Raw genomic sequence first — 15,053 nt, 5'->3', positions numbered from 1 at the left:
GTGCTGGTAGACGGACTTTGTTAACGGGCAATTAAAGCAGCAGCTGTAGCAGGACTTTATTTTTTCCCGATATCACCAACCCTTCCTTTAAGCTTCAGCAAGGTTGACATTGGTTGGTGTAAAAAACAAAACTGTTTGTGAAAGTCATTAATACATCTCTGTGTTTGTGCTGGCAAACACATAAGAGGACAACAGACTTTCACAGCTTCAGGTAAACACTTTTCCGCTGGTTCAAGACCTCCAGAGGGAAAGAAGGGGCATTTGGTCTATTTTTCACATGACACTGATCCCACCATGGTACCAACATGAAGCGAGAGCAGTGTCACATCTGCTGAAATGGGACGTTGCTATAAATATCAGCCCACTTTTTGAGAGACCTGCAGGGTAAAAGCGTGTCATGATGCAACAACACACCAGAGTTTTTGGTGCTTATAGCTGCTTTTTTCTTTAGCATCCAAAACTAAATAAATTACTGCCTAATTGGTTAAACTTTGGTAAGATAAAATATATTACGCTATAATGTAAGTTTAGACTGATCTGCAAGCAAAAATTAACTTTCTACTGCATTCACATAGAAAGCGGTTACTTTTATATATTGTCTAATTAAAGGTGGTGTGTTCTGACTAACAATGGGAGGCCTGTAATTCAGCTGAAGGCAATCACAGGTTATGGTCAAGAATCCACTGTTTTAGCTAGGAAAAACCAGTAGTAAACTGCTGAGCCGAAGTTGACAGCACAAATAATAGCTGCTTTACAAGTCTTACATTTAGGAGGACTATCCCCCCCTAGTGGTTACCATAAATTCCTGGCACTGGTAAGTGTGCATTTAAGGGAGAAGTACGGCAGATGGGGAGGAGTAACGTCATATATGCATTTTTAGGCAAGGTAACCTATAATGAATCTTACCATTAATGTACTCATCTGGTCGCCTGGACTCAAATCGAGCAGAAACTGGGCGCTTGCTGCGGTAGGTTGTGAACGGAAGCCGTCCAACCCTGTTATATGAATATGGTTCTTTATGAGGGAAAATGTCAAAAATAATTTCGGACTAACAGATTAAATAAGGCTACAAAACAGCAAACTTACCTAAACCAACACATCCAGTGACGGCTTTCACCGGAGGATACTGAAGTGACAACAGAGACAAAACCTCTACTGCTTTTGAGTCCAGATTATGTTGAGGTGGGCACAAGCTACTGATTCAAAATAGGACAATTTCACAGTTTATAAATAAGAGGGTTTAAGATGCTTTTCTCTGGTGAATTTCAGCCTACCTTCATGATTTAAACATACAAGAGGATTTATCTTTAGATGTGACTCTTAGCCAAAAGCAGCTTTTCTCTTCACAGGTGACTGCACTTCTGGGACACTGTGAATGGCGCATCATTCAACAGCACCAGATGGTATCAATTGAAAAGGATCGTATTGTTGAATATTCCTATTATCTATGCAAATATTCCACAAGCTCAAACGCTGTGAGGAGAATATCATTGGGGCTATTTTTCTTTTTCTGCAGTTGCTACGAAAGTTTAAAAAAATCGTATTATCTTCAAGAGAAAGGCAACATAATGAAACTTCTTCGATAAATAAAGAAGCAGTTTTCCATTATTAAAAAAAACTAAGGTAACAGGTAAACAGTTATTCACTTTAATATTACAATTATAAATATGGAAGAAAATAAAACAGTCAAATTAACATTGTCAAAAAGGAGGAGTTTTTGTGTTCAAATGTTCTGTTCTTAAGGCACAATTCAGCGACTCACTCATAAGTAGATGACAAAAAGAAAAGAAAACAAAAGCAGACTTTTTTTCGTCCAAGAGCTTGGTCTTGTTCTCCACAGTCTGCAGTTCTCAGGAGACTGTTTTGCCTAAGAGGAAGTCGGCATATTCTTTCCTGCGCAGCACTCGGTGCATTTTAAAGGTGTTGGGTGAAGTGTTTGAGAAGGCCATCATGTGCTTGCGGAGTTCCTTGAACGCGCCGTCTGCCACCAGCTGCACCCTCATTGGTCCAATGCTGCCTTTGATGCGGAAGGACTTGTAGACGGCCGAGTCCTGCTGGAGGCTCATGTCCAACTGGAGAGGGAGAGAGAGAGAGAGAGAGAGAATAAAAGATCATATTAATTTTGAAAAAAAACAAACGCTTTCTGTTGTTGCTCAGTCTCACCTTGTAACGCTGCTCCTCTGTGAGCCTTCTCACTCCTTTCAGCTCTATGAAGACCTGGTAATGTGGATCTGAGCCACCTGTGGAGTCTCCTACGACACCAAAGAGATGTAAGATTCATTATAGTGTAAACTGACTCGGACTTACCACTCAAATGTGTTATCGAGACGTTTTTTTTTACCCATGATGCCGCTCTCAGCGCAGCAGTAGTCGACCAGCTGAGCTCCTGGCCACTGAGTGACGGCTTTCTTCAGGGCGTCAAGGAACAACGCCTCAGAAACCTTCTCCCCTCGGACGTTCAACATCTGGCCTCGTCTGACAAGAGGACGGAGGAATAACTTTATTATGTTGTGTGTACTTGATTTTTTTTAAATATGTTCCTTACATAACATGCTGCATGAGTACATCACTGCATGAGCACAAAGTGTACCTGTACTGAAACTCAACAATGGGACACTGGTTGTGGAATCCAACGACTTTCACAATGTCTCCGATGCGATATCTGTAACACACCAACAACCAGAGTCAGACTCAGCCACAGTCCAATGAAACTATTACTAATAAAATAGCTGGTATTAAAGATGGTTCTTTTAACTTTTTAATTTCATATCAGTCCAATCGCGGCTCTTGATATTATCCACAGCATTAATTCAATCATTTCGTCTTGAACGAGTGCATTCAAGCGAAACCACATCACACCGTGTATTTGCGTCTCTAAAAAAAAAAGTTAAACATGCCATTTTCTAAGATCAAACACCAAATCCTATAGGGGAGTAGCGTTCCTAGAATGCCATTCATCAGTTCAAATGAAATCCGACCTGAAGAGTCCTGAAGCGTTTGTGATGACCAGCTCATAGTTGTGTCCCTCTGTCACCTCCTCCATCAGCAGAGTGCTAGGCGTCTCCTCCTCCAGGCTGCTCTCTGGCAGGAACTCGCAGAACATGGAACGAGGACACAGCATGTAGCGTCTGTTTGCCTCCTGAGGCCACAGGTTCACCCCTATCAGACCTGCAGGGGCCAAGACATACATACAGTTACAATGATCACTTATATATCATCACGTAGTTAATAAGATATTCCTTGATCAATATTCCTGCAGCAACGATACTTATTTCCTTTGAGGATGAATATCTATCTATCTATCTATCTATCTATCTATCTATCTATCTATCTATCTATCTATCTATCTATCTATCTATCTATCTATCTATCTATCTATCTATCTATCTATCTATCTATCTATCTATCTATCTATCTATCATTTGATATCCCCATAGTACAGTTGTCTCTGGAATCAGATGCTCAGGTTGGTACCTTCAGTAGCAGCGTAGAACGGCGAATAGAAAGGCACTCCCTGGCAGTAGTTCTCCCTCAACATTTCCCCGTAGATCTGATTGGAGCCAGAGTCCACCGCCAGCACCAGGTGGAGGTGAGGCCAGAGCCGCTTGGCGATGCCACGGAATCCGTCCTGGAAGTGGGCCCGGAGCTGAGCGGCCCTTTGTGGGTCGGGCTTCATCAGAGCCTCCAGCCTGGACCGAACTTTAGGCTCCAGCGCCAGCACACTGCTGACCTTCCCTCCTTCAATGTCCTCCACAAGCTCCTGCCAGCGGTCCTGTGGGAAGGAGAGGAGATCGAAAGGGAAATTACAGCTCTAATCCTCTAGTTCATCAAACACATTACCGGGGCTTTTCTCTGGATCTGTACAAATAAAAAAGGAGTAAAAGCATCGCAGGAAGTGTTTTCTACATGGCATTCAAGCATCGTCTTCATGATAGAATTTGACATGAGCAGCTGCATATGTACCTGTAATGCACTGAAAGCATAAAAGACTGTGGAGGCAAAGTTGGACTCCAGAGTTCCCACACTGGGATCTTTGAGAGCAAATAGGAGATGCAGGTACAGGGTGTCCTTCTCACTGGGAACCTGAAAGTACAGAGAGAGAGATTGTCCCTTTAAAACTGTTCAGTATTTAAAGGTGTCATTCATTTTAACATCACGATTCATATACGGCATAATCCAGTTACTATTTATTTTTGCCTTGAAGACAGTTATTGTACCTCAAATGCAGGTGCTGGGGTGGTGTAGAGGTTGAGCATGTGGCGGGAGGAGGCCGGTGTGGAGGAGTTGGGTCCGATAGGGATCCCGGCCTCAGACTGGCGAAAGGTGGGCGAGTAGAAGAACTTGGTGGTGCGCTGGAGGCTGTCTGTCGCTGGAAATGCTCTGCCCATGGCGTCCAAACACACAGCCACTCCCTGATGGGAAAACATCAGAGAATATTGTTAATAACTTTGTTTTTGAAATGCTCAAAAACAAATCAGCTTCATTCTTATCCTCATCATCAAGCTCCACCTGTAGGAAGAACTCAGTGTTGGTGTCCTTGGTGCTGAGCAGCATGGCACTGCGTCCTGACGTCCCAGAGGTCATAGCCAGGATCAGCGGCCTTTCAGGGATGATCACCTTCTCCTCTCCTGCCGCGATGCGTTCAATGAGCTCACGGTAGTTCTCGTATGTGGTGATGGGGTGACGTGCCCGGAACACATCGCTGTCTGGAAGATAGCCGTATAACACACAGGTTTTTTTTTAAGGATTTCTGTTCATGAGTCACTCTGCCTTGATACTCATTCGAGGCAACAGCTACAATTATCCAATCAAAGACCCTGATGAATTGATTCGGTTTTGTCTCAGTGAATTTGGGAGCCTGAGAAGTTTACAATTTACAATTACACATGAAATACATACAAATGGTGAGTGTTTCAAATTATAGTATTTTTGTCGAGTCACTACTGATAGCCAAATAAAAGGTCACAGCTACTTTTCTGGCATTGTGGAGAGTAACATCTAGATCTTGATTAAAATTCATTTTCAATTTGAGTTATTCTTCAAGCTAAAATATCAAACATTCCCTAAGCTTTGTTTAAGCTTTGTGTAAATTGATTATGATTGGGTTTTGGACATCTGACAAAAAAAGAGATTTGAAGACTAAGTCTGGCTTCATGTGATTGTGATGAGACATTTTTATATGTAAATATACTGTTAAGACTAAAGAGGAAATTAAAAGATTCAGACGATACATTTGTACAGACACAGTAGCCTAATAATGTTATTGAACAGTTAAATAATGAATCTAAATATTGTGGAGAAAACGTATAGCCTACGGAATTAATGTATGGTTGTATTTAGTGCCTCTTCGAGGGGGCGGGGCTGTTGTTGCGGTGCAGCCTATTGGATGTGACTAAATGTACAATACATAACATTATATCACTGCAGCAAGTCAGAGGACAAATCACTATCAAACGGTTAACAACAGTGCTACATTTAAAATGCCCACACAGTAGCCTACTTCAGAAACTATTAATTAACACCGTATTATTGTTTTGTTACCTTTGATTGAGCTGAAGTCATACAGTCTTCCATAACATGTGTTCGCGTTTGTACGCATGCGCTTCAGCAGAGTCTCCTCCTGGACTTGCTTCACATTGAGAGTATCGGCTTCTAATTTCCTTCTCTGCCGCCTGCCCAGCCAGCCCACACCCTTCACCGCCAAGTACTGGCTGAGCAGACTACCGAACGTGCGGTGTTCCCCCTTCATCTTCGAGCTCACGTCCCGCCAGAGGAGCGCCATCCCGACCAGAGAGGACACACCGAGTGCGGCGGGCAGCACAGGCGGCATAGCTGTGGACACGAGCCGGTGTTACAAAAGATACATAAGCGGCAGGTGTGCAATATAGCCAGGTGGGGTCGCTGTTGGCCAAAATTCTAGCGGTACCTATTCAATGTACAGTTAATGCAGTCGACTGTAGGCCTGTCAGACTGCAGCATTTACAGTGACAATTTCAAAACCATGTCACTCATTTACACTTATCATATTGAAGCCGCTTACCAACATGTTGTCCAAAAACGGCGACGGCAACCGATAAAATCGCAACACAGAGCGGCACAGCAAAGCGAAACCAAGAGAAAGCCATCTTTAGCAAACAGCTTGACCTCACTTAACCGCAGTTTTAACCATTTACATAAATAATAACGTTTAAAGCAGCATTAATGTGACTTTCGTTTGGTCCATGGTGACAACAGAAGAGCCTGAAGTTTGGCCCTGCTGCTTCCGTGTTTTGGGTCGCAGCCTGGCGCTGATTGGCGCTGGCTGACTTTAGGATGACGTACGTCCGTCTGATTCAATACCTCAAATAAAAGGGAAAGAAAAAATAACCTAATTTACTCGCTTTCTTTGTCAACTTCAGCTTTGTTATTAAAATAGCCAAAGAGAAACTGTAATAAATTGAATGTAGGCTACATCCCACCACTTCTCCTCCTACATATCAATTTATTTCTACTGGGGAAAAAAAGCTGTACTGCCCTCATACTTAATGTTAATTTTTGTAATGTTATTGCTTTTATATTTATGTATAAACAATCAAAAAATTATGTTTAACAGTTAAACAAACCAACATTATTTTATTACTTACTTATGTATTGTATATAATTTACAATTTGTATCTAAAAGGCTGCATAATGTGTAGACCTATATGTCTGTTCATACAGAAAGGAAAACACCCTCAACAAATATTTTTTTTCTGAACATGCACATATTACAAGAGATTGTGGTTTGACATTGGTAAACTCAAGTTTTTCAAATTAATTCTACATTCCCTTTATTTAGAGATCTTGTTATACCCAGGGGGCAAAGTGATTTTATGGACATGGAGCGTTGTAAAAGGTTGTTCACCAAAAATGACATCTAGGACCTTCCACGATCACAACCTGGGTGGACAACCTTGTCAACTAGCTGCTGGAAAGCTACAGCGGGCCAACATAGCAAATCAAAACCACTGTTTAAGTGAATGGGGGTGAATGGGGATGGGCTAATGGGGAATTTTTTAAACTTATAGATATCATTATGAGACTTTGCCAGTTGATTACTGACATTAAAACAAAAACTTTTTGTATTACAGTATTTTCCAAAATGTTTAAATAAATATGAAAAATCATCAATATCTTACTAATGATGCGAAAATTTGCATATCTGCAAAGCCCCAAAATCTAGATGTTGGAAGAAAACCAAGTCAATTTGTTTTTAAATTTTGAAAACAAAACAAGTGTCCAACTGCCTGAAGCCTTTCCTAATCACAGTTCAAATGTGATCAATAACCCATAGAAAATACATTTTTTACACAGTTACGTTTCATGTGCCATGGACCAAAAGTGTCCTTTTGGAGTCTCCAGCTGGTATTTTAGGAAACGGCTAGACATTCCCTTGGAAAAAACAGTGTAAAGATTTTTTTTTCTAAGGGTTATTGATCAAATTTGAACTGTGATTAGGAAAGGCTTCAGGCAGTTGGACACTTGTTTTGTTTTCAAAATTTAAAAATAAATTGACTTTGTTTTTGTCCAACATCTAGATTTTGGGGCTTTGCAGATATGCAAATTTACGCATCATTAGTAAGATATTGAGGATTTTTCATATTTATTCAAACCTTTTGGAAAATACTGTAATACAAAAAGTTGTTGTTTTAATGTCAGTAATCAACTTGCAAAGTTTCATAATGATATATATAAGTTTAAAAAATTCCCTATTAGCCCACCCCCATTCGCTTAAACAGTGGTTCTGATTTGCTCTATATCGGCCTGCTGTAGCTTTCCAGCAGCTTGTTGACAAGGTTGTCCACCCAGGTTGTGATCGTGGAAGGTCCTGGATATCATTTCTGGTGAACAACCTTTTACAACGCTCCATGTCTGTTTTTCAAAAAAAAGGGGTTTTGCCCCCTAGGTATTATTTAGTTTAATCACAAACAGAGATGAAGTCTAACTAGGTTCAAAAGTGAGAACACCTGTTGGGGTGTAGGGACATTAATATGACCTTTGAAATGAATGATTTAATTCATACATAAAACATGTACATCGTTACGTCTGATCACACGCTCTAACAACAACACACCCCTATGTCTACAAATTTTTGAATAAAAAAGGTCCAAACATTTCATAGATGGCAGCTCAACCAGACAGATAGTCTTGGACATAGTTCTAATTGTATTATGACTTCCATACAGTCTGTTGACAGAATTTAATTGAGCTTACATTGCACTGGAAATATATTCTGATTATAAGCATGATTTATGAATCAGGTTACAGAATATACAGTACATTTGGTCCAATAGTATAGTCATTTGAAAAGCAATGTGAGCTCTGTCCATATCCTAAGCTGCAGAACATGTAATACACTCTTGACTCTGGCTGTGCATCAGTCCATAGAAACCCCTTGATCGTCTCTCCTCCTCAGAACCTGCAAGAAGATGAGAGAAAAACCTTTGATGCAGGATGTTGCTTACATTTCAACCTGAAAGATTAGCTGTTTGCTCACCTGTTTCATTTCCATGGTGACAGCTGATAATGAAAGAGCACAGGAGATGATGTGGTGCATGTGTAAGGACAAACACAAGATCAAGCTTAATTTAGATATACAGTATTGTTTTCATTTGTGGAACTTACCTGCCCAACAAGAAGAGGGTAACACCAAAGGTCCACAGATAGACCCCCTGTGGAGCAGCTCATCAAGCCACAAGACATCCGCCAGGTCGTCAACCAGAAGCTCCTCTGGTTCGTCCACACACTGCTCCAACTCTGCCGCAATCCATACAAACACAATATCCTTGACTACCACCCAAATATTCGGAATATACATTTTTACGAAACTTAAAGGAAAGGTAAGCGATATGGTCCTATTAGCTAACTTCCTGTCAGTGACTGCAGTTAGCAGTCCCCTCCCTCGTCCCTACATCACTGCTGCATGAACGCACAGCCGTCATCGTCAGATAGTCCCGCGATGGATAGCAGCGAGTCATCGTTAACAGGCACAGAGACCCGCCTCTTTATAGCGCTCTGTCTCCTGATTGGATAAATACGAGCAGGATGCTCAAAATCTTATCTGGCAATTACTGCAAAGCTGAATGACTGGGGGACCTGTTTTATGAACTGCACATACTGTTTAAGTGATTGCTGTATGGATATAAGGAGATTTAACACGTATATTAGGAAGAAAATATCGCTAACTTCTCCTTTAACGGAGCCAGTGGAACAGAGCATACAAGATGGAAAGTACAAAATGACAGCCGACAAACACATTCGACCACGCAAAGCTGCAAAAACCTTGCAACCCGTTTTTCTCCTTTCAGCCGACCTGTGAACGAGACACCATCTTCCTCCTCCTCCTCTTCCTCTTCCTCATCTTTGGGGCAGGCTGTGGTTGATTCGACTGCCACGCTGCAGACAGACACGGAGCACGTGAGGCTGTTGCTCTGGAGTCTGTGTGTTAAGCGTGTCGTGTCACAGATGTAAGCCTCTTTGTAAAACTGTCTGGCTGCAGAGAGATAGAGAAAAAACAAATAAAATACAACTTAACTTGTGGCTTCTGTAATACAGGATATACAGTCATATGAAAAAGTTTGGGAACCCCTCTCAGCCGGCATTATAATTGACTCTGCTTTCACACAAAAAAGATAAAAGTGGTATGTCTTTAATTTACCATGAACAGCTAAGTACTGGGATGTTTTCCAAACAAAGGTTTTTTGAAAAGCAGTATTTAGTTTTATGAAATTAAATAAAATGTGAAAAACTGGCTGTGCAAAAATATGGGAACCCTTGTGGTCTTGCTGATTTTAATGCATGTAACAGCATGTAAAACTGAGGACTTTAAACACAAAATTGGTTGGATTATGTTGTTAAGCCTTGAACCTCATATAAAGGTCTGTTTAATCATGATACAAGGTATTTTAGGTGCCTAAATGCAAGTTCCACTTCTCTTTGACTCTCTGCAGAAGTGAGACAGAATGCGATCATCAAAACAGCTCCCAAAAGATCTTAAAAACAAAGATTATACATTGTCATGGTTTAGGGGAAGGCTACAACAAGCTTTCCCAAAGTTTTCAATTGTCAATTTCTACTGTAAGGAACGTTGTCAGGGAATGGAAGGACACAGGCACAGTTGCAGTTAAACCCAGGTCTAGCAGACCAAGAAAAGTACAAAAGCGGCATATGCGGCGGATTGTGAGAATGGTTGCACACAACCCAAAGATCACCTCCAAAGACCTGCAAGAACATCTGGCTGCAGATTGTGTATCTGTACATGGTTCTACAATTCAGTGCAATTTGCACCAAAACATCTGTATGGCCGGGTGATGAGAAGGAAGCCCTTTCTGCGCCCACGCCACAGATACAGTTGCATGGAGTATGCAAAAGCTCATTTAGACAAGCCAGCTTCATATTGGATGAAAATGCTTTGGACTGATGAGACAAAAATTAAGTTATTTGGTCTTTATAAAAAGCAGATGTTTTGGTGCAAATTGCGCTGAATTGTTGAACGATGTACAGATACACAATCTGTTCTTGCAGGTCTTTGGAGGTGATCTGTGGGTTGTGTGCAACCATTCTCACAATCCTCCACCTATGCCACTCCTGTTTTTTTCTTGGTCTGCCATGCCTGGGTTTAACTGCCACTATGCCTGTGTCCTTCAATTTCCTGACAACGTTCCCTACAGTAGAAATTGACAATTGAAACCTTTGGGAAAGCTTGTTGTAGCCTTCCCCTAAACCATGACAATGAACAATCTTTGTTTTTCAGATCTTTTGGGAGCTGTTTTGATGATCCCATTCTGTCTTACTTCAGCAGAGAGTCAAAGAGAAGTGCAACTTGCATTTAGGCACCTAAAATACATTTTCTCATGATTAAACAGACATTTCTATGAGGTTCAAGGCTTAACAACATAATCCAACCAACTTTGTGTTTAAAGTCATCAGTTTTACATGCTGTTACAGGCATTAAAATCAACAAAACCACAAGGGTTCCTATATTTTTGCACAGCCAGTTTTTCACATTTTATTTTATTTCATACAACCAAATACTGCTTTTCAAAAAATCTTTGTTTGGAAAACATCCCAGTACTTAGCTGTTCCTGGTAAATTAAAGACATACCACTTTTACATTTTTTTTTGTGAAAGCAGAGTCAATTATAATGCCGGCTGAGAGGGGTTCCCAAACTTTTTCATATGACTGTAAATGACTTGAATACGTATGTAAAATTGGAGTTATACATGGACGTGTTCTAGGAAAATGTATGTAGGGAGAGATGAGATTGCTGACCCTGCATGTCTTCAAGCTGTTGGATGTAGCTGAGTGCCTCTCTGGTGTTGATGTGGAGCCGGTGACTGTCAGTGAGATGCCTCAGGATGTGTTTGGAGTGGAAGGCTGAGGGAGTGTAGTACAACAGCTTAGGGAGGCACAGAGAGCCCACTGCAGCCATCTCAAACCTGCTGCTCTGGAGAGCAAGAGAGTGCTTAGGAAGTTTCAAACCCCCAATCTAAGCACAACTACTAAATACAGTTACAATTAAAAGTCCTGCATTGAATATTCTTAAGTAAAAGTATTTAAGTATATTCAGGAAAATGTAATTTATTTTGAATAGGAAAAGCATTACATTCAGAAAATGTACTGACTACTGTCATACTATCATACCATAACACTATCGTCATATTATTTATAACTGTTTTGTGTAGGACTGAACCTAATGTAATGAACCTTCAATCACTTGTTTTGTCCAACTAATAGTACAAAATTATATATAATTTTTATTCATTAAATAAAATATAAAATAAAATAAGGAAAAGTAAAAGCTGAAAATCTTCACATTTAGAATGTGTGTGTATGTGGTATTAAGGGTCAACCTGGAAAGTGAAGCGGTCGATATCAGTCCAGGAAAACCTATACAGTGGACACTGCTTCCCTTCTACCTCCTAAAAAAATAAAGAAATCACTTTACATTCTTAATACATACATACATACATACATACATACATACATGCATGCATGCATGCATACATACATACATACATACATACATACATACATACATACATACATACATGCATGCATGCATGCATGCATGCATGCATACATACATACATACATACATCCATACATACATACATACATACATACATACATACATACATACATACATACATACATACATACATACATACATACATACATACATACATACCTGTTCTTACTATGGAGAGATACTGTACCTGTCACTGTGGGGGACCCACCTGATAAACGTGGACTCCTTTCAAAGCCACACCTAGGAGGATTGAACTTCTCAGCTCTTTTTTCTCCTGCACATAAAAAAGACAGTCAAAGAAGCAGAATTTAGGATGTAAAAAACATACCAAATTAATTCCTAGGATCAACAAGACTTATTTATATCGGCATGTCAGGGGTAAATCTGTAACAATCTCTCTCAGATTTACCATGGTAGAACCAGCGATGTTATGGTTATTAAAAGGCCTTGTAAAAAAAATATGTCATCCCGACCCGCAAAACATTACACACATTGTTTTTAAGGTCAACAGCAAAACAAACTCACAGTGTCATGGTGTCTGTGTATGTGACTGACCTGTCTCACCCTATAGAAAGTGATTGGTCCATCCTCCAGAAGGCCCGCCTCTTTTATATACTGCAGGATGGCCTGGCTACGCGACACACCTCTCAACTCCACGTGTAACACTGGGCCGTGCCGCAGCAGGTAGTCTCGTCCGCATCGCTTTATCAGCTGTCAAAAGAAGGCATGTTACAATATGTTCTTGTCAACAGATGATATCTGACTGTGATTTGCATTTCATATTTTAAAGTTGGAAATAGGCTGTAACTGGGAAGGTAGTGGGGTATAGGCAAAATATTTTTTTTATATCACTGTTTATTATTTAATTTTTATAACAGTATCAATAGAGCTTTACGAAATAAGTTCTAATTTTCAATAAACATTTTTTTTTTCGTTTTGTACAATTAATTAATGGGAAAAAAAGTTAAGCCTCAACTCTTAAGAATATTTCTGGTTACCCTCTTTTCTCACATTATAGAAAGACTCACGTTTAAAAAAAAAGTAAGCTCCCCTTTTGTTTGTTTACCCAAGAGGGGAAGAAATCCTCAGGAAGAAAGTAATGACATTGCTCCCTCCATTCATTATCATCATCGTCAACACTCTCCTCTCTAGGCTCCAGGTCTCCCACTTCGGCTTGAAGCGCTGAAGCCGCCAACTGGAAGAACAGAGGCTCCTGATGGCGGCTCTGTGAACGCAGCACCTTCTGCCTCAGCTCTGTGTAGTACAGCTGCTGCACTTTGCTGCTCCTTGAAACCCAAAACCAAACGGGGACACTGAGTTTCCATTGATTTGGGCTGAACATTCGAGCTTTGTACATGTGTGCATACTAGACATATGAATATTCCTTATAACTTACAATATAAGAAGCCCGCTCTCTACATAATGCTGCACTCTCAGAAATAAAATGAAGGGGACCTGGAAATAAAGAGCAAAAAGAGAATATTGCTCTCTTAGAAAATTTGGTTATTACCCTCTACTGTCTTGAAGGTCTAGTAGACATCTGAAGAAACAAAACATACAATACTGGAGGTAAAAAAAACAACAACTCACCTTTAAGGATCCTCGGTTCCATGTTTTTCCAAAGTACTTGCTCAGCTTTTGCTCAAAGTCAACAAAGAGGTATTCATTATCTGAGGAAAACGAATATGGAGAAAAACATTGAGATACAGTTTGTTTAACCAGTTAGAACTCAAAGATAATAATAAATAATTCATTTTATCTATGGGCGCCTTTCATTACACTCAAGGACACCTTACTGTTAAAACAAGCAAAAACACAGTTAAATCAGGCAAATATAGTTAAAACAAGCGAGCCAATAAACAAATAAAATGAAACTATCTTTAACAATCTTATCTTTAACTTCACTGTGAGTTCTTTCATTACTGGCAGCCTCCCTAAAATGTCAGCCGGGCACGATTAATGAATTCAAAACATTTTCTCTTGGACTCCCCCACAGGCACCGACTGACCTCTGAGAACGGCCAGACCAAACACTTGGAGATCACTGACGCCGAGCTGCCTCAACACATGGTTCGACACCTCGCAGCCTTTGGCTCTCACCTGAAGAACACACACACGCACACACACACACACACACGCACGCACTGTAAAATCAGCAACACATTTATTTCCTTTAAACATCATATATCTTACTGGGGGTGCCCTTAGCTCAGTTGGTAGGGCGTGCCCCCCATGAGCCTCGGCCAGCAGCGGACCCGGGTTCGATTCCAGCCCGCGGTCGTTCTCTGCATGTCACTCCCCTCTCTGCCCCATTTCAACTCTGTCTCTACACTATCAATAACGCATAAAAAATGCAAAAAAAAAAAACATCATATATCTTACTGAATTATGATTTCCTGATTTAAAAGGACTGACTAGTTGAGCTATCTTTTGCCATGGAGACCTCATCCAGAGGGGTTTTAAAACCTTTTCCACTCCGCATACTTGAACAGTTTGAATAAGTACACTTAAGTTTAAAAGTACACTTATACTTCCAAAATAGATAAAACCTTCACATTGAAGTATACTTAAATTCCAAGTTATGTATTACAGCTAAAGACTAAATAAGAAAAATAATTGAGGGGCACTCACCCCGACAGTACAGTCCAGGTGCTGCTTGTTTGGTAAAAGGATGCACACCAGTCGTTTCTGCGTCGCCCTCATGATCACAAAGGCTCAGGTTGGTCTCGGACCTCCACATCTCCTCCTGTCTTCCCATGGGCCGGCCCAAAAAAAACACAAGTCAGCCCTGTCTCCCTAACCTGACACGTCAGCACTTTGTACTCCAGTTGATATAAAACAGAGAAAAGGCATCAAATCCCGATGGTGCTTCAAAAACTGTAAAAAGATATAACATTATGGCGAGAGAAATGTTAGAGGAAAATATAAAATGACCTGTTAAGAATTAGAAGAGTAACTGCTTTGTAATGAATAACTAAGAAGTGGCTGCAGCATACAGAGGGAA

General features: G+C 40.5%; 2 protein-coding genes across 2 annotated transcripts; both read right to left on the bottom strand.

Moving 5' to 3' along the window:
- Positions 1–1,633: 1,633 nt before the first annotated feature.
- On the bottom strand, positions 1,634–6,267 carry ghdc (GH3 domain containing). The gene is made up of 11 exons (XM_080049176.1): positions 6,041–6,267; positions 5,542–5,832; positions 4,510–4,706; positions 4,218–4,412; positions 3,964–4,083; positions 3,475–3,772; positions 2,979–3,168; positions 2,591–2,662; positions 2,342–2,475; positions 2,164–2,252; positions 1,634–2,072 (listed from the first exon to the last, which is right to left on the bottom strand). Exons 1-11 carry the CDS (start codon positions 6,123–6,125, stop codon positions 1,851–1,853), a joined length of 1,893 nt encoding a protein of 630 aa, XP_079905302.1. The 5' UTR covers positions 6,126–6,267; the 3' UTR covers positions 1,634–1,850.
- Positions 6,268–8,395: 2,128 nt separating this feature from the next.
- Positions 8,396–14,752, bottom strand: LOC307267419 (FERM domain-containing protein 6-like; the record flags this gene model as incomplete). Its single annotated transcript, XM_080049739.1, has 13 exons — positions 8,396–8,437; positions 8,516–8,538; positions 8,644–8,775; positions 9,332–9,511; positions 11,291–11,465; positions 11,872–11,940; positions 12,259–12,324; positions 12,606–12,761; positions 13,117–13,336; positions 13,447–13,505; positions 13,641–13,720; positions 14,059–14,149; positions 14,681–14,752. The coding sequence occupies 13 exons, from the start codon at positions 14,750–14,752 to the stop codon at positions 8,396–8,398; spliced, it is 1,365 nt and encodes a 454-aa protein (XP_079905865.1).
- Positions 14,753–15,053: the final 301 nt, after the last annotated feature.

The sequence above is a fragment of the Ammodytes marinus genome (assembly GCF_949987685.1).
Source record: "Ammodytes marinus genome assembly, chromosome: 20".
Lineage (NCBI taxonomy): Eukaryota > Metazoa > Chordata > Actinopteri > Uranoscopiformes > Ammodytidae > Ammodytes > Ammodytes marinus.
The sequence above is the reverse complement of the archived record's forward strand: the minus strand, read 5'-3'. Positions and strand labels throughout refer to the sequence as shown.

What these genes read in the sequence shown, in the direction of transcription:
- ghdc (XM_080049176.1), bottom strand. Translation starts at nt 6,125, where the DNA reads ATGGCTTTCTCTTGGTTTCGCTTTGCTGTGCCGCTCTGTGTTGCGATT. An exon ending in ACACTGAGTTCTTCCTACAG is followed by an intron (nt 4,413 to 4,509) that starts GTGGAGCTTGAT and finishes TTTTCCCATCAG; the next exon opens with GGAGTGGCTGTGTGTTTGGA. An exon ending in CAGAGGAGCAGCGTTACAAG is followed by an intron (nt 2,073 to 2,163) that starts GTGAGACTGAGC and finishes CTCCCTCTCCAG; the next exon opens with TTGGACATGAGCCTCCAGCA.